Below are 19,050 nucleotides of genomic sequence, written 5' to 3' on the forward strand. Positions count from 1 at the left end.
AAACACAAAGAATGTGAATGGGAATGAACGCCAGCCTCATGGTCCCTCTCTGGAAATAACAAGAGGAAACCACATAATGATTGTTAAGGATCACGATAACAAGAAAATATGTTTATATTACAAGGCGCTTTTCACCACAACAATGAGACAAGATCTCCTTGTTACAAAAATGATGGCAAAATTCTTATGAGATTATTCAAACGCACTCCTGTAATCGACGGAACCTGAAGTTGTTTACGTCCTTGTTATCAGATGAGCTTCGCACTCTTCTGCCACGGCTCTGGTAATAACTCAGAGGGGAATTCGCTGCTGGATCCCCTTGTGTCAGATTGCCCCAGTAAAGTGGTTAGGCTGTCGATTTAAATAAAGAATTGGGCTCTCATGTACTGCTATGAGACAGCTGCCCTCTTATTGACAGTGTGCGTAGGCTGAGGGCCCGCATAAAGTGATACAATCTGATAAAATCGTGTCACAGTCGTGTCATCCTAAGTGCAACTTATAGGCAAGCTGTTTTAGCTGTTTATACCACAGGGGCAATTATTTTACACCAGTATTATGCTTCTGTTTTCTGAATGGTAGTGTTTAATACGAGGCTTGCAGGGAATAGGCAATGAATTTGTCACGTCTCTGGTGGAGCCAGACTTAATGTGATAAAGGTAGGTAATCATCTTCTGCAGATATATAATTCACTATTAATAGCCTTTCCAACTCTAAATTTAACCATGACAAATTATTGTATTTCTGAATCATTTTACAGACCGCTCACACTCCCCATCTTTCCTCTGCTCCCCCCCCTCTCTTAACCCATTTCAAAGAGTTGCTGCTACTGGCCCAAATGTGTCACACCTAACAAGGCTTGCTGCAAATTTAGCCTGTCAATATGTGTCAAGCCTCATTCATCAGCTATCACTCTTTATCTCAGCTATCCCACCCTCTTTCGCATTTCACCAGCAGAGAGGCTTGACTTTGCCCCGAGCTTGCGTAGTTTAATTCCACCTCCAGGTCGTCTGCTTCAAGGTGTAAAAGCAATGACAATCACAGTCCTTGCTAAACCTTAGTGCTACGCGGGGAAAACAGAGACGAAGGTTGAGGGCAGACACTGTGTAACCAGCTGATTGTGAATCTCTCAGCAGCGTCTAATGATTGACATGCTCTTTTCTCATTGACCGGCTGTGACAGGCATGAGAATCTCACACCTGCATGAGATACTTGTCTACTGAGTGTCAACATACTGACATACAGTAACACATGTCAGGCTTTTTTTTTTTAACCATCTTTTAATCTCTCACTAAAAACAAGTATACTTAAATATATTGTATATTTTTTGTCCCCAGGGTCTGAAAGGTGACCTAGGGCCAGTTGGTCCAGTTGGTCCCAAAGGAAACAAAGTGAGTGCCATACAGACCGGCCCCTGACAAAATTACACCATAATTGTTTTTCTTCTTTAAATGTAAATAGATACTTCAGGGAATCTGCTTGACTTTCATGAGCTGTAATCCCAGTCTCAATAACGGGTTTGCCCATCTGTTTGAAGTGCTGCTATGATTGCTACTCCAAAACATGGCCAGCTAAAGAATACTGTTATTGCTATCATAACTTAGCAAGACCTTATTGATGGTCATATAGAGTAGCTTTTATCCCGGCTGAGAGAGAATGTTCCCTTCACTATGTTGCAGAGTATTTGTATATTCATAGGAAAAGCTGTTTGTAATGGACATACCCAACAAAATCCCTTTATCTCGCCCTCTCTAAACAGCTTTTTATGGGCCTAAAGCCTACAGCAAAACGTGGATTGCACACCATTGCATACTCACAGGGGCTCTTGATTCAGAATATGTTTGACATTTGATCCCAAATATTAGAAATCCAACAGTGACACAGGTATGTCCTGTTCAGTAGGCTACAGCTGGTTTCGTAAGGGATTCAAGACAGGCTGGAAGTGCAGCAGAGGGGCTTGATGCAAAACCTTGTTCTTATCTGCAGCCCCTTTATAGTCTGTTCACTGACATCACTGACATGAATGAGATAAACTCTTGTTGCAATGCAGAAAATATTGGTCTTTTTAAAGTTTTCTTTTCTTTTCATCCCACAGTGGGATTATTTTCCATGTATGAGATGAAATGTTTTTCCTGTAATTAGTTGCCATATCTCCCACTCTTTTATTTTTCCTCCCTTATTGGGGCTTTTTTTTTTCCTCCCCTCTCTCGCTGTTGTTGTCTTTTGGAAGAACTCACCACATAATTGTAGGTGCAATGCTCTGTCTGCCAGCCTTGAAGTTATAATGAGGTCTGTGTGTTTCTGTGAAGACAACAGAGAATCACAGCGTATTTTATCCTATTTTCCGGATGGGAGGGTGGGGGTTGGGGGTGGAGAGAACGTTTGTTTGTATTGAAACTGACAGAGGGAGGCAGATTTGGAAGCATAAAGTAATGAGTCCCTTGCATATCCCATAGCAGGCATATTTTAGCTGTGACATTCATTTAGACAACAAAATGGATATGAACTACAAACACCTTTTTTTTTTCTCCCTCTCCTTCATCCTCATCTGATAAACGGGTATTGCCAGATGTAAAGTCCACTGATCCTCAACCCAGTGCTTTATAAACTACTGCTGGGATTGTCGTGAAAAAGGGGAGAGAAGTGCAGAAATATTGGACAGTGATACATGACTTTTTTCTGAAAAGACAAAAAAACAAGTGAGGCCGTAAAAAGCATGTGAGATCATTGCTTACACTGGGTGATGCTGGCGTCTAAAGACATCTACTTCTTCCCTTATATGACTTTTCGTGACAGCCTGTATGTCACAGCCACCAAACAATGTTATCATACCTGTCCATTGTTAATACTGCGAGGCTTTTACATGATATAGTACGGCTGTGTTTATTTTAAGGCCTGTCACATTTAATAGCACCAGCCCACCTGCCAGTTGTCTGACAGTTTGAAAGTCATCAGACAGGCTTCATTTCAAGACATACTGTAAATACCACTTAATGGCCTTCTATAGCACACAGTGCATATATTGAGATATTACTGCTATGCAGAGTAAAAACCTGACCTTCAGTTTTTATCACAAACATGATGGCTGGCCTTTAGGCTAGATGTTTAAAAGTCAAAAATATATTGTATGGGTTTTGCCTCAGACATTTCCATCGCACACAGAATGTTAAAGATGTTACTGAGTGAAGTTTGGGGAGTATCTGCTAATTATTATCCTCCTTCACAGGGTGATGTGGGTGTGCCTGGAGCTCCAGGGCTGCCTGTAAGTTCACACTGTTACATTTACATCTCATTATACTATCTGTATATCTGTGTATGTACCATAGATATAGATGAGAGTATAATGGACATTCCCATTCAGATTAGCATAGCAGGATGATCAGAGCGGCAGGCACTTTTATATGTATTGTTGTGATCGCAGCTGTCGTAGTGGGCTTACTTCCATATAAACTTCTGTATAGTGAGTTTGCAACTTGGGTCAAGTTGGAAACTTACTGAGGTGAGGTTTTGCAGTAATGTTATTAACGTAATATGAATGTAACTTTAATTTCCCAGTTTAATGTTGCCATTTATTGCGCGTTTGTTAAAATATGACTTAACGTTACTGTAGCTGCCCCTGAAAAACAAGTGAGAGCTGCTGCTCAGTGGATAGCTGTAGATCAACTCATGTTAAGATCTAACTTAGTGAACTGAGGGCTTTTTTTGACCAGAGCAGAGTTGGTGAGTGCTGGAGCAGTGAACTTGATGACTTTGAGTTTTATTTTTCTTTCTGTCAAGTTTGAATGAAGTGTGCATTGAGTGAGTTACCAAGGCAATTAAGCTATTAGTCTTAAGCCCAGTGTCCACCAAACGCTTGCGGTATGATACCTTGGGAACCAAAAGTAACCCCTCAGACATGCTACCTAGACCCTTGGTCCGTTTAGCGTTTCCATCGCAAACAGTACCCTTAAATGTGGACGAGGTTGTTGTCACTTACAATATTTCTTCCTTTGTCACTCTGCAACTTGTTTATCGTCCACAGAACGAAGTTGCACGCTGACCTTTTCAGAACAAAATAGAACAGGCTGGAGTGAGAGTCTCTCTCCATGGGATATTTAAAAATGTAGTCCTTCTCAGGCAAGCTCAGGGGTTTAATGTTGCCTAAGTCCACAGGAACGACATTCTGCAGGGCTTTTTTTTTCTCCGAGTGAGGATCTGGTAGTATTTAATATATATAGATTTAAATGCTAGAAGATTCACTCATTACTAAAAGTGTATGTCAACCAAAAGAGAAAATTAAAATTAATGTAATGGTCAAAGTTGTTTCATTGAAATTTAAGCTGCATTGATGTATTCACATTGTCAACTCATGCATTGAGTAACATAACAAGTTAACGGTCCGCCTTAAAAGTTGCCAGCAGTTGGCCCTGAATTAAGTTATTTTTTTCTCAGACTACAGCTGCTGCCAGAGGCAGCAAGACATCTCTTCATTTTCCAGTTACAGTAATAAAACTCTCCACTGTATGAACAAACGAGCCACAACTCAGCCCTGAGCAAGAGTGATCATCCGCTACTGACCAATCAATGGACTGCAGTGTTCACAGCTCCACCTTTTAGTACCAGATCTGTGTGCTAGGTACCCCAACAGAAGGAGTATCAAAAACGGGGATGGTTAGGAACAGTTCCTTTGGTACCATCCGCAACTTTTTAAAGTGGGATTAGAAAAGCTGCGCACTGAACTGAATTGTACCGTACTGTACTGTATTGCTCGTGGAAATGGGGCTTTAGTGCAGTGAAAGACACTTGGATTAGTGTATGGTTGTATTTCTTTATTAGTAAGGAAAATAGGTGGAAGAATGGGTCAAACTAGTCAGTGTAATACACTTGAAGGCCTCAGTGACGTGTATTGTCGCTATAACAACTTACAACAATCACCTTTTTCTTTTGTGCTACTAAATTACCACTGCCTACAGTTCCATGTCCTTTCTATTCATTCTGTTTCTATGGTGAGGACATTCAGAGGAAGTAGAAATGTTGAAACGTACTCATGTGGGTGTGACATGAAATGGCTGGACTGAGCTTTGTAAATATCACAGCCTTTGGGCTGACCAGGCGCTATGCGTGCAGTGTTACTGTAAAACATCTGGCCCACAGAGATGGAAAGTGAGGCACTCAGGTGAGCAGTCTCTGTGTCACATTACCATCGCCTGGGAACGGGTCAAACAAGGAGCAGATAGACAGGGCTCAGTGGGCATCCTCACATTGGCCAGAAAGGATAGGGATGAGCAGCCAGGCAGAGAAGAATAGAGCTCCCAGCCTCGGGGTGGGGGTGGAGGTTGACAGGTAGTCGCTGGGTGTATCCTACATGGGTGAGACATGCACTTATTGGGTCAGTGGCTGTCCCGGCAGACTCGCATTTACAGACATCCTAGAAGAACTACACCACGCTTTATGTATTTCAGTCTTTATAATTGGACTGGCTGTAGTAGTGCCTTCTCTGTGGTCTTGGAAAATCGAGAGAACGGAGAACATAACCCAGAAATATTGCTCATTCCACTGCACACACAAATTGAAGGTACATATGTCAGCCAGCAGCAGATATATGTACAAGTAGATGCTTGCATAGTCACCTATCAACACATATAGTGAATGCGTGGGCCACAGATGCAAACACACAATGCATTGTAGCCAGGGAGTTGACGACTACTGAAGATTAAAGGTATACTGCGGGTGGTTAGCTAATTATGTGCACATCATGAGGGGATCAGGCTGCCACTTTTAATCAGCACTGGAGTGACACAAAAACTGTGTCCCACTGCTTCTGGCTTGCCCCTTTTATGTCACCAAAGTGCTTAGGATACCCACACAACACTGCCACCATCCATTAGCTTTTCTCCAATGCTAATTTTACATTTATAAGGACAAGCGGAATAACAATCTTTCCCTGACAAGCAAACATGGTTTTAGTAAATTTTCTCACATCATACCAGTAAATTGGTTGTTGAGTGCGAGCAGAAAATGTTAGGTGGAAGTTATTAAAGTAGTGTAGACGTGCTGCTGAGTGGATCTGCATTGTATTGCTTGTTACCCAAGGTCAAAACTTGTGCTCACAACCCAACAAAAGATGTACCATTGTACATGAATAATTGATTTATTATCAAAAGCACTGCACAGACTGAGGCATGTTTTATTTAGGGTGTCACAGGTCAGGGCTGTCACTCTTTTTTTTATAGATACAGCTGTAAATATCTCTTGGCTGTCTGCCTCCTTGTTAAAATATAGATTTTTTTTCCTCTGTTGTTTGTTCTTTGCACGAGGCCTCTGACTACCGTGAAAGACATATGTAACGACTGTCACATTTCTGCAGCTGTTTCCAAGAAAAGTCAACAACGTTTGACTTTTGGATGCCAATTGAAAGAGGACACCAATTATTCGGCTTGTATTTGAAAGCTGAGATGTTGTATGTGGCCTTGTGTCCATTCTGTGGCCCGGTGGATAGACGACTCTGTCTGCCCTTTCCTGACAGTGGCCAGCAGGGTGACTGGGGAGTTGTAATAGCCATGCCCCAACTTCTCTTCGGGTCATCGCAGCCAAAGATAATTACCTCCTGACCAACTGTGTCGCTTGCCTATAACCGGCAAACATGTATTGTTATATGAATCATGAGTGGTGTTTTCACGCTGACTTACATGTTGCTGATTGTTTTTTGTTTATTTTTATTTCCAGGCTGTTAAAGAATGTGTCAAAGGAGATCAGGTACTTTGAGTTAATGTTCTTTACACTGACAATATATTAACATTCTATATTAATTAATTTGTGCTTTTGTTTTCTTGTAAACAAAACTTTCTTTCCCACTCTCAGGGCCTTCCGGGTGACAAAGGAGAGAAGGTAACGAGTGAATAAACTATTTTAAGCACAGAATCTCATAGTCATCTGTTTTTCACATTAGGCAAAGTGCACATCACATGTACCCAAGCAATCAAGTACAACTATTAGGTTCAACAAGCAATTATCGAAGCACCATAAGTATATCTTTGCACAAGAACTTCAAAACAAAATCACCGCTCAGTACGTACCTTGATTAACTTGCTAATTGTTCCTTATCAAGATACTGTGCAGAATAATGGAATGAAGCTCTGATCAACCGAGGCTGAAAATTGCCTATTAAGGGGATCCTGGAGAAGTCACCTAGAAACTGAGCAAGGAGGGAAACTGCAGCTGCACTTACTGCCTTCTACCTATTCATGCAATTTTAACTAAGCTAATGCTGCTTTTCCTATCACTGCAAATAAGCCCACTAGTTATCCACTGGTCTGCTGAGAGCATGTGGCACAAACATCTGTCTGTATTGTTTTTACAAGAAGCAAGCCATAATCTCTTCCTGCAGTGCCACACCAAAGTAGCAACCAGCTCAATATGATACATATGCTATTCCGCAGGGATCGGCTGGGGTGCCAGGTCAGCCAGGGGAACCAGGCAAAGAGGGCAAAAGGGTGAGTAAACAGAAACAGTCCACCAGTTGTGTGGCCCAACTAGTGGTTAACTGAGAACACCTGGCCTAGGGAGAGGCCGAGCAGCAGCTGAGTTGTTGTTTTAGGGGAGGCGAAGATGATCTGTGGTATTTTGCTGGGCCTGCAAAGAGTGAAGAGGAGGTGTGGGCTTGTTTGATGACAATTAATGACTACCCTTCATGGTCAAGGGGTCGCATACACTCACAGTATGACTGGCAGCACACATGGTTAAGTCCCACCGGGTAACTGTAGAGGACAGTATTTAGTTTCCTAATAAAGCCGGCTTGATTTGAGATAGACACAATGTCCACAACGGATTCAACTGACACATTACACCACATTTATTTATTTGTCACCTCTGATTGCAATAACTGTGGTTTCAAACACAAGTGTCAGGATTTGTAATGTGAATCAAAAGAATGCCTTTAGTACAGTATTGGTAATTCAGGAGGGCTTCTTTTCACAACTCATGTTCTTTGTTATATTTGAAAAGTAATTCAAAGTCCGGTTAAAGTGAAATAAGAGATTTCTTTCTTAACAAATTATACATGTTTGAAAATACAGAGCTGAAATGTGGAGTTAGACCGCTGTGTTGTGCAGGATTGTTTGGGTGGGCCTGAAATCATGGCTTGGTGACACACTGGAGCCATCCTTAACATAACACCTCCCTCACCATATGGAAACATTATAGCACATAGCATCAGTGTTGTCATGTTCTCCACCTGTGTGTTAGTGGCCAGTTCACTATATTCCGCAAGATCTCTTAGCTCTCTCAGTCTAGTTATTACATGAATAAACAACTCTGTTACATGGCACAATCATAGAGTAGTGTGTGTCCCATATAGGCCAAGATTCCGACCTGCGGCCCTTTTGCGGCATGTCATCCCCTCTTTCTCCCACCTTTCCTGTCTATCTTAGCTGTCCAATCAGTAAAGGCAAAAGCTGCCCAAAAAATAATCTTCAAAAACAAAAAAAAAAGCACAATCATAAGAACTCAAGCAAAATAGTCATACCTGATGTACCTTTAAGTCTTTTAGCCAGATTTGGCTACCTGGGCTGGGAGTTGCTGCCCACTGCTGTGAGTGCTTTGTGCTAACATTAGCTGCTGAATGAGAATCTGTTGTTTCGCATCAGCTTGTTCTTTGGCTTAGCGCCTTCAGCTGACACACCCTCAGTGTCTGAGAGGCTTTTTATCTCCTGAAACCCTATGTTAGATACTTGGCATTTTTTTTTTAAATCATGCACAGAATGATAAGCTACCTTTTGTTCAATAGCATGTTAACAAAATTATTTGCTATAAATAAGAAGATATTAAAGTGTACTCCACTCTGCCTTTTTGCTGCTTTCAGTATACACCGCTTAAATATAACAAATTGCTTGTTGAATTTAAAAAATGAGAGGAAATTTTTACCAGTATTCATTTAATGAACAATTTGGACATTGAACTGAACACAAAAGGTGCCATTAAAAAAGAATGATAGTTTCTTTTTTAATTTCAGTTTTCCGCTGATACTCTTTTTTTCAGCTAACCTAAAAACTCCCAGAGTGCAATATCGCAGTCTTTCAGGGTGTGTTTATTGTGCAAGTTGACATTGGGATGACGATAGAAGATAATATATTGTGCAGCCCTACATTAGTATTGCATAATCATTGTAACATGTTGGGCTCAAGACTACCCAACAGCAAGAATGTTATTGTTCCTTGACTTCAAAGCTGACAGGCAGCGTTCAAGGACAGGTGGAGAGAGTGTCCTTTTGTGTCCCGCTTAATAGACTCGGTGTGAATACCTTCGTCTGTGTCACCGCAATCAAAAATATTTCCCATCAGACGACTGACTCTTCCAGTTTGTCTTACAGAGAATGGTCATAAAACAGGAAGAAAATATTTGTCTCTGCTGGAGCAAAATGTAAAATACATAGCAGGTTGAGCTGCGGAGCACCCATACTGTAAGTAGGTCAGGCAAATGTTCTTTTCAGATTAAGCAAGAGTTGAGATGATGCACAATACCCGAGACATCTGGACACAACTATCTCAAGAATTCCACCCTTCTGTGTGTGTGTGAATGCATTCAAACTCCAAACTTGTTCCAATACCATTAAGAATTTACGACCTGTCATCGGTTGTATTATTTCTCAATGGATCATTTCCCACAATGCATAAGGTAACAGAATATATTTTCAGGGAAAATTTTCGCGGTTAACAAAAGTGAGCTCACAAGCTGGTGCAGATGTTTTTCGATGCTGTTGTCTCTCTGCTTCATTAGTTCGGTGTTATATCGTACCTAACCTGACTTAAGTAGGTACGGAGCGTCAAAGGGACCGAGTGTCAGAGGCATCAATTATGCTGTGCACTTTTCTTCTGCAACACACTTTTATGATGAATCATTCAATCATAATTGGTTTTGAGAAATAGAAAGCCACTCTGCGTTTGATGTTGTGGCTTCTTGGTTTCCTATATACCCGTAATATTTTTTGCACTGGTTGTTTCTTTGAAGATTCTGTAGGTAAAACAGCCACAGGGCTTTAAACTGGCCATTTCAGACTTTCTGCTGTTGTTGTTGCTGAAGACACAGTTCTGATCTATTAATACCCTGTCTTTGATGACTGGCTGACTTCATGGTGACTGTTAATGTGCTAAGGTTTCTGCTTATTCTTAGCTCTAGGAGTCACATGTGGCCTCCAAGTTGTTGACCAATTTGTGTTTCTGCAGTTTGACAGCCTATTTTAGGAAGGTGGACATGTATCATTATCAGGGGCTCGCTAGTGGCCAGCTGATACAGCAGGAGACTCTCACCCAATTAGCAACTCTTGTCCACCCTTGCAACTTATTGGTTTCACTAAGAGCCATAGCTGATGCACACATGATGCAGAATGTCTTGACACAGACTGACCACTCCACAACCTTCATAGAATAGCTGGGAGTGGAAAGCTTTCACAAGGCCTTAGATTCAAGCCAGACCATCTCTCACACTGTCTACTTCAATTTATTGTTGAGGAAAATACAACCACTCTAAGCCATTTAGATTTACTTCAAGGAGATGTGGAGGACATTGTACTGGGGAGAAGAGGAATGATGCCATTTGCACTGATCCTCCTCTAAAGCTTAAAGCAACATATGCAAGAGCGGATATCAAGGGCAGCCACCCAGCCCCCTGTGTGACCCCATGTCTAACATTCACAGAATCTTGATTTTATCTTATTACCTTGATGGATGACTAGTTCAGTTTGTCAGGGTGGAGGTAAGGGCCAGTCCAACCATGTCTAGGAATTTATGGGAATGTATTTCCCCCACATTACACATTGCCATTAATAGTAATGTGAATGGCTTGGTTTTATCTATTATGGATGGCATTGACACAGAATGGCAGGTAAAGAGTAGGACTTTGGGATTCAGTGGCACATTACAGCAGATCAAAAAAGAGGACGGAGCAGCACCAGTAAAAAAGGATATGTCCCCCTCGCTAACTGTGGCATGCTAAAATATTAATCAGGTGCTGTGATGATGTGCTAAGCTGCGTGTTGTCATTGTAGGCCGACCCTGTCCTACACAGGTCGAGGAGGCGGAGGACGTGCACGGAATTTTAGAGTTTTCAGTGTATTAGGTTTGCTCATACAGCATGCAGTGCAGAGGAGTGCCTGCCTGACACCCATTAATATATAAATACGAGGGACTGTATAATAAAGTCTTGTGTGCATACAAAAGTGATGTGGGATTTGGTGGCAGAAAGCATTGCAAAAGTACCAAATGACGTAATTTTACATGCTCAAAATAGGACTGAAAACCTACGCTTGGTCAACGCAGAGCATCCAAAATACACAGGAACGCTACGGCAAGCTTGGTTTATTCATGTCGTGCCAAGTCTTCCCAGCATACTCTGCTCCGGTAGTTGGCACAGTGTTGTGAGTGGGTTCAGTGCAGACATGGGTTCATCCCTGGGCAAGGCAGTAGGTTCCCGTGGATTAATAAATAATCACCTTACGAAATCCCCCCATTACAAGGTGGGTCTTGGAGTTTTAATCCATGCCTAACACCACATTAAGCCTTATTAGCTGTATAAATTTACCTGTATAGAAAAAATAAGTCCTTACTAAATATAAGTCACTGACAAATGCCATGTTGATTCCCCTGGTTTGCTATGGAAGCTATGTGATGTTGTCATACAGGCATTGGACAGGCATTTATTCTAATTAAATGTTTTGGGACCGTTGCATAAGCCTTATAAATAGATTCTCTCTTTATACATACCTATTTTTTTCTGTTGATAAACGATGCACTATTTTCTTTGATGCAATTTGCAGAATGCAAATTTGTGAATGCAAAGCATTTGAAATCCCCTTTAATCAGCTGAGGGCCTCTACTGTGTCAACGATTCCTCGTGTCCTGCTTTGGAAAATGCACACGTCTGACAGATGTGCTGCACAGTGTTTGTTCTTATTAGACATACTGTAGCTGTGCTAGTGCAGAGATGATGAAACTCCAGCAAGCCCTAGAGGAAGCAGAACAGTGCAACTGCTCTGTCTACGGATGTGTTCTCTTCAAATGAATTATGCAGTGTAGATCCTCTTACTGATTTATTCACTTATTTATTTAAATCTAGTTGGTTGGTTATTTATTTAATTATTTTTGCTTAGAGAGTGAACTAGTTGGCACAGTTGGCAAATAATGTGGGTTGATAGCCGATGAGTTGCAGCTTGCTAATAAACAAGCAGGTGTCCTTTTATTGTGCATGAGGTGAGGAGATTTCTGTAATCTTTGATGCTACAAAGACTTTACCATCAGGTAAGAGGTGACATTCTCAACTCACTGCCTTCTCATTGTCTCTAGTATCTCTCTCCTGGTAAATGGCTCCTGTGTCTCATAGAAATATTCGTCTGCATATGTCAGCTGGGGATGTGGGTGGATGACACTGTGCCACATGAGATGGCTGCCTCATATGTCAAGGAGATAAGAAGGGACAAAAGTCATGATAAAAGTGAAAAGGCTCGGAGGCCGTTACCAGCTAGGCCACACGAGATGACCTCGCGGAGGGAAAAGCCATTAAAACAGAGACTTTTAATCTGGGAGAAATCATTTTCTCACTAAATAATATGATGCTCCACACCAGTACCACAGAGAAAGAATCCATCAAGGCTATTGATGGCTATTGAAGAAACATTACAGAGTGGAGCGCGACTATATGGCAGCACTTTGATTTTTCTAACAGGTTATTCATCCTATGCTGAATCAGCTCCCTGTGGTTACTAATTACATTGCCCAGTAGATCACCAATTATTTATTTCCAAGTCGTTGTTCATGTTTGAATCATAGGCATTAGACTGGACAGATATTTTTGATGTTAATATTTATCACAGAGAAATGTTGATAGCTGATGTAACAGATGCAGGCGCATAAGGTTCCTCTAAAAGTGGCTTTAAAGCATTTGAAACGTGGACATGCAGCAGCAGTGTGGAGCCGTATGTTCGTGTGCTTTTTATTTCCCCACATGCACATATCAGTGAAGTCATGGAATCTTTACGCCCGGAAGTCGAATGAAACCAGAGAGCAACTTGGGTGTAAACATGATGTTCACTTGTTGAAGACAGTTTCTCAGTAAAAGAGACTCTCCTCCAGTTATATGGCAGAGATGGCTATTTGTAAAATAGTCTGTATCTCAAAACTTCAGCCGCTGTCACATCACATTTGTCAGCTGTCATCACTTCAGATCATGTGATAGCCCAGTCCCAGATCAATGCATATCAGTAATTGTAGTGCAGGAACACTCTCGGTTCTGTCAAAATTTTTCGAAACAATGTAACGAACATCAACAACAGCTGCCCGGGCACTTTAAAGTGGCATGGATATAATCTGTCAAAACAGAGGGAAAGATCGTCTGTCTTGTCTTTGCTTGGCAACTGGGCTGGTCCACATTTCCACGGAAGAGGGAGGTAATTGCTGTCTTCTGGAAGTGATAGTGGTGTTTACATTTTCTGTTCGTGCCCTGCGCTGAATGACTGAGACAGCTGTCTATACGTCCTGACCAAAGGGACAGGCCTATTTTTCTCCATATATTAGGCTCCTACACCCTTATGCTCAGACATGTCTCAAAGGTCATTTGTCCACTGGATGTTTAATCTATGTTCTCTCCAAGCGGCAACCTCCAGGGCTAAAAGATGAGGCCAACGCAATCTGCAGTTTCTCTAATGACCATTTGAGGCTGTCCCCAAAAGCAAGTCAATCCCCATAGACGCCCATGTTAAAAAGCCCAACTTTACAGCAAAAATAATAGTTGGTTGCGGCCTGGTACAGAAATTGTTTTTGGTATCTATAGCTAATTTAAACATCCATGACAACTGTACAGGAGGACACTTTTTATATAACTCACCTGTTCAAATTTTATTAAGGCTTCAAGTTATGCATAATTAAGGGTGTGGCAGCTCTGAATGACTGGTAGGTGTGAACCATTAATTAGTTGGTGTCATGAAGACAATGACTAGGTTTACATGCACACCATATTCCTGTATTATTCGGAATATCCTCAATATTCCGGTCGTGCACGAGTCATGTAAACACGTGCATAACCTGCATAACCATAACATATTCCGATTGGAGAATAATCCGAATAAGACTCCTGGCATATGCCTGTTTTAACCAGAATATTGTGACATGTTTACACCTTAATCGGAAAATGCCCCGTACCGGAATATTCAGTAACGTCTGCACATGCTTGATTCGCAAGAAATCCTGGGTTGTCGGTGTTGTTATGGTTATGGTGTACTTTTATCCACAGACTCCAGGGGGGCTCTGGCTGGTGTGAACGGCATAAACTGGAAGGATAGGTCCATACACTCGTTCGCCTTTTCTTCTCACTCTTGTCTTCCATTGTTTAGGACAAAATGGATCAGCAGGAGTGTTGTAGTTAAGTTGTGGTGCAAAAGCGCAAGTAGGACAACAGGGGTATGTTGGAAACAAACATTACAGCTTCTGTTCATTGTAAACACAACTTCTTCTTCTTCTTCTTCTTCTTCTTCTTCTTCCAGACCAGATGCCTATAAGCGTATCGCTGCCCCCGCAGGTTGAGTGTTGCATTAAATAAGAGCTTTTCTGGTAGGCCAGTAGCCCGGGGTCTTTAATGGAATACGCGGAAACACGGGAATATGTCAATTAACATGTAAACGGATTATTCCAGTGTCTGCAGCACATATAAACACCTTATCCAGAGTACTGACCTTAATGGGAATATGGTGTGCATGTAAATGTAGTGAATGTTGGTTAGCTAATGTAATCCTAAATACAGTATAGGCGTATAGGCGCAGCCGCAATTGTCACTTTTTCACTGTGTTTTCAGTTTGTAAAAGTTAACTGTACCATTTTGGCTGCCTAAAAAAAGCCTTGTTAAGCTTTTAGTTGTACTAAAAGACCCTCTAAGGGTCTGTCTAGTTTTTGCAGTAAGTAGGCTCCATTTTGTTAAAACATTTTTACGACTGTTTCTTGCTAGTGAAATTAGCATTAGCATTACCACTGGGGTTGGGAATCAGCAGAGGCCCTACAATAAGATATTATCAAAATACTTAAGTCATTTAATACTATTTAAACACTTTAAACATCTTGCAATATGCTAAGTGTTGCAATAACATATATTACAATTTAATACCTTTTTTAACTGTAGTTTTTTTTCCCCAAATGACAACTTTGTCAGCATCTGTTTTATCTAGCAAAATAAAGTTTTCAATCCATTCATTTTGCTTCAGTCATTTGTTTGCAGCTAAATGTATCTAGTGGATTGAAAAAGCTATTTATATTATATTCATTTTCCACTGCTCATCCAAAGTCGGGTCACAATGGCAGCAGGTTGAGCAAAGTATTCCAGATGTCCCCCTCCCCAGCAGCTTTCCAGCTCCTCCTGGGGGACCCCAAGGTGTTCCCAGGCCACGCGAGATACGTAATCCCTCCAGCATGATCTGGGTCTGCCCCTGGGCCTCCTACCAGTTGGGCATGCCCGAAACACCTCTAATGGGCAGCACCCAGGCAGAACCAGTACGCGACACCAGGGTTAATCGTAAACGCACACTGTTCTAACCAAGCAAGCAGCTAGCAATAGTGTTAGTGTCACCTTCTCGCTCAAATATGGTCACATCTCATTATTTGTGGCTCAAAAAATCCAAAATCCTGCTTCAAAGCAGGAGTCCACAAACCATCTATGGTTATCTTCCACACTAGAGACCAACTATATGATATTTAACTTGTATATGTTATTTTCTCTTCTACCAAACTGTTGTTCATTTTCTCTCAGCACAAGGCACATATGTGAGCTGGGCCTGACCATGCTGTACATGTGTGTGAACAATATCGCCATGGAGGGAGGAGACCTTTTAACAGAGGACCAATATCCTGGAACTCTCTATAGAAGGTGGCATAATGCCGGTCAAAACATTAGTGTCAGATTAGATACAATAACATTCATCTACTTTAAAACTAAATCCATGCACCCTCGCTGCACAGTAAATAGCTTTTGTCATTTAACCCAATTTGGTTTGAGGAAGTATGCCATTCTCTGAAAACCCAAATGCACGCTGTAACTGGAATTTAGATGCCTCTCCTCTACTGGGCCGAGCAAATGTTGTTTTGAGATAATTGAGCCACCACAGTATATATAATATTCATATTATATTCTGATGGACTTGGCTCAGGTTCATTTGGATTGGTCTGTGTGTCTGCAGAGACCAAAGCAGGCAGTGACAGTGATAGGGAAGGAGTTATGGTTCGGTGTGTGGGGACTGGAACATTTGGCAGTGCTTTCCGGCTCCATAGGTGGAGGCAGACATGAACAGCGATGCAACTGTAACAGACTGTTGACCTCTACCAGAGCACCTGCAGGGCGAGATTATTAAGTAACGAGTCCCTGGTGAGAATACCAGCCTTCCTGCCAGAAGTTCTCCATGGGAGGCTGCCGCTGATTTGGGTGATACAGTAAATGCACGAAATTGCAGCAGCTATTTGACTAGAGCCATGCTTTTTGTTGTCTAGCTCGGTATACAGCTATGATGATATTGTACATTCATTTTTCCCAACTGCTTTCAGTCAGGTTTAAGCAGATATGCCACTGAGCTGTTTCATATACTTTCATATTTTAATATATAGATTCACATATTATTCATTGAAGATAAAGACATTAGAAATCATGGCGTAAATGTTTTGTACTTTTTGCGCAGGCATGTGTCACCTTGGCCTATCTTTAGTCATTTTATGGTACATTTTAGAAGGCAAATTGAAGGAGATAGAAATACAGTATATCCCATATGTACACACATTTATGTCTGCAAAATTCAGTGTTAAACTCATACGCACACATAGCACTGCAATGGTATATTTAAGCACTGAAGCTCAGTTGGTGATCATATTGATGGGCTGTGATTTTAAAGCAGTGTTTAAATACAGTAGCGTGATGTAGATATGTAGTTACAGTTCTGGCCCGACCTGTCGAAGCTCAATGGCAAAGTAACACGGAGAGAAGAATTTACAGGTCAGCAGGGCTCACAGCTGAGATTTTATGGCAAGATTTACACCCTGTGTGATTTTACAAGCGGGGGGGTGGGGGGTGGGGGGTTTGTTAACCCTTTGTGGAACGAAATGGAAGAGGTTATTCTTCTCTCTCTCTGTCCAAATTCATGTTGAGGAAATCCAGAGAGCCACGCTTTTGACACCTGTATTACACCAGGAGGTGGCACGTTTGCCCAGTGCACAAGGCAATTAATCTTGTCAATGTCAAGTGCATTGGGACGGAGGATGAAACAAAGATTTGACCTGATTGGCTATGAAAAGGTCTCACATTTGGGCCCAGTTGGGGAAGCAGAGGGTTACAGGGGGAAGCGTTTGGCACATGCAAGGACAGATGCACAGAGCTTTGATTTATCTGTCTGACTCTCATCTTTCCCAGAGCGCCCCGGTATGGCTACATCCATGGGTGTCCAGAATAAACACACATTAATTGGCCAATTAATTACAGGGACAGATACAAGGGGCAAGACTTTGAGAGGGCCACTTTGATCGCACATTGTTCTCCAGCTTTTTTAGTCACTGTGCGTGTGTATGTTTGTGTCTATGAGCTGATGTGTGTATGTATATGTGTAAAAAGCTGATGTTCAGCAAGGGGTAATGTAGGTCAACGCATCCTCTGAGCATTAGATGGGCTTGCTATAGTTGGCCAGGGCATGGCCCTCATTCACACATCTACAACCTCACGACTTTCTCCGGAGACGGAGCCGAACCACACATCAGGGACACTGCAAGCAATCTACGCGTCCTTGCTGCTCCAGTGTCAGAATTCACCATCCCCTTGGCCTGTGTGTAATACCTCGCCAACATTTTCAAATGTTGTTTCAATGTGTGCCAGGTCATAGCAACACTAATGGAGTGTCGTGTGTCAGATGGGGTCGGCTGAACTGAATTCAGTGGACTCATCGAGGTATGTCAGTGGACAAGAGGTGACTGGCCCCTGTGACTGTTCTAGGCGTCGTGGTCCACACCACGGCTTCAGTCATCCAAACAATGGAGTTTCTCTGGCTCCAAACAGTCTGGTAATATACAAAGACACTCTGCTGGCATTTCAGGTCAGTTAAAGCAGGAGACAGAGTTTGAGAAATGCTGTGAATGTAAATACCTTTAAAAGGGCATTTTGGATCCAGGATGCTTGGATTGAAGCATGCCTCCGAGTCAGCCCTGTCTATGTCTGGCGTTTTCCTCGGCCGAGGGAGGGCTAAGAGTGCAGGGGGAAGGAGGCAGGACGGGGAGGAGATGTAGCCCCGAACACTGCAGAACACTGAGGCGCGGCAGTGGGAGGCTGCATCACTGTTACAGCCTGCCATCCATATTTTGATTCTTCACACTCTCATCCTGCCCGCAACCAATTTAGATACATTCATCTGTGTCCACTTTAATGGCATGCCAGGGAGCAGCGCATTTACAGTGGCCTGATATTATACAGATGGTTGTGTGTGGGACCTTAGTGTAATCTGTTATGCGTGGTGAGTGATATGAAGCATAAGACTCGCTGAAGGCTATAGTACCCGGAGTGAGCGCCCTGTGGATCTTTGCACAGTGTATTCTCTCTGACCTCAAATATTTGGCTTGTAAAATGAAGCATGGTTTATTCAAAGTAGATTTTCAGCCTCTCCTATTCACTTGTTGGATAATGCATTAATGAAACACTCAGTATCTGTAAACATAGGACGGGAGCAATCTGCTCCGGATGAATAATACGGCCAAAAGTCCAGATGAGACTGTGAAATTTCTAAGAGCCAAGACTAATAACAGCATCCATTAGGAGATGAGAACATTCAAGAGGCAACGGTGGCCTAGTGAGGAGCCAACGCAGTAGGCACCCAGCTCACATGGAAACACTGCACACAGACATTCAGCTTATAGGTGGGAATTGAGTTCATGGTTTAATATAGATTCATCATCTTCACCACATAAAAATGCAAATTCAGATCTCCTCTTTCCTCTCCTTAGGAGTTGTTAAAATCAATGAGCTCTTAAAACTCATCCGTGAAGACGTGGTAGAGATGTGGCTGTTGTAAAGAGCTGT

The 19,050-nt window shown here is 42.1% G+C and overlaps 1 protein-coding gene across 7 annotated transcripts in view; it reads left to right on the forward strand.

The window, feature by feature from the left end:
* Positions 1 to 19,050, forward strand: part of LOC117248554 (uncharacterized) — a 140,509-nt gene that overhangs the window by 40,227 nt on the left and 81,232 nt on the right. For 4 of the 7 annotated variants that reach the window (XM_078176149.1, XM_033613748.2, XM_078176151.1 and 1 more), the window contains exons 12-16: positions 1,335 to 1,388; positions 3,224 to 3,259; positions 6,703 to 6,732; positions 6,838 to 6,864; positions 7,416 to 7,469. In XM_078176149.1, coding sequence (XP_078032275.1) covers positions 1,335 to 1,388; positions 3,224 to 3,259; positions 6,703 to 6,732; positions 6,838 to 6,864; positions 7,416 to 7,469 — 201 coding nt within the window. The remainder of the gene's footprint in view (positions 1 to 1,334; positions 1,389 to 3,223; positions 3,260 to 6,702; positions 6,733 to 6,837; positions 6,865 to 7,415; positions 7,470 to 19,050) is intronic. The other 3 variants (XM_078176150.1, XM_033613749.2, XM_078176152.1) reach the window with 3 other exon arrangements.

Source organism: Epinephelus lanceolatus, chromosome 17 (genome assembly GCF_041903045.1).
Source record: "Epinephelus lanceolatus isolate andai-2023 chromosome 17, ASM4190304v1, whole genome shotgun sequence".
Taxonomy (NCBI): Eukaryota; Metazoa; Chordata; class Actinopteri; order Perciformes; family Serranidae; genus Epinephelus; species Epinephelus lanceolatus.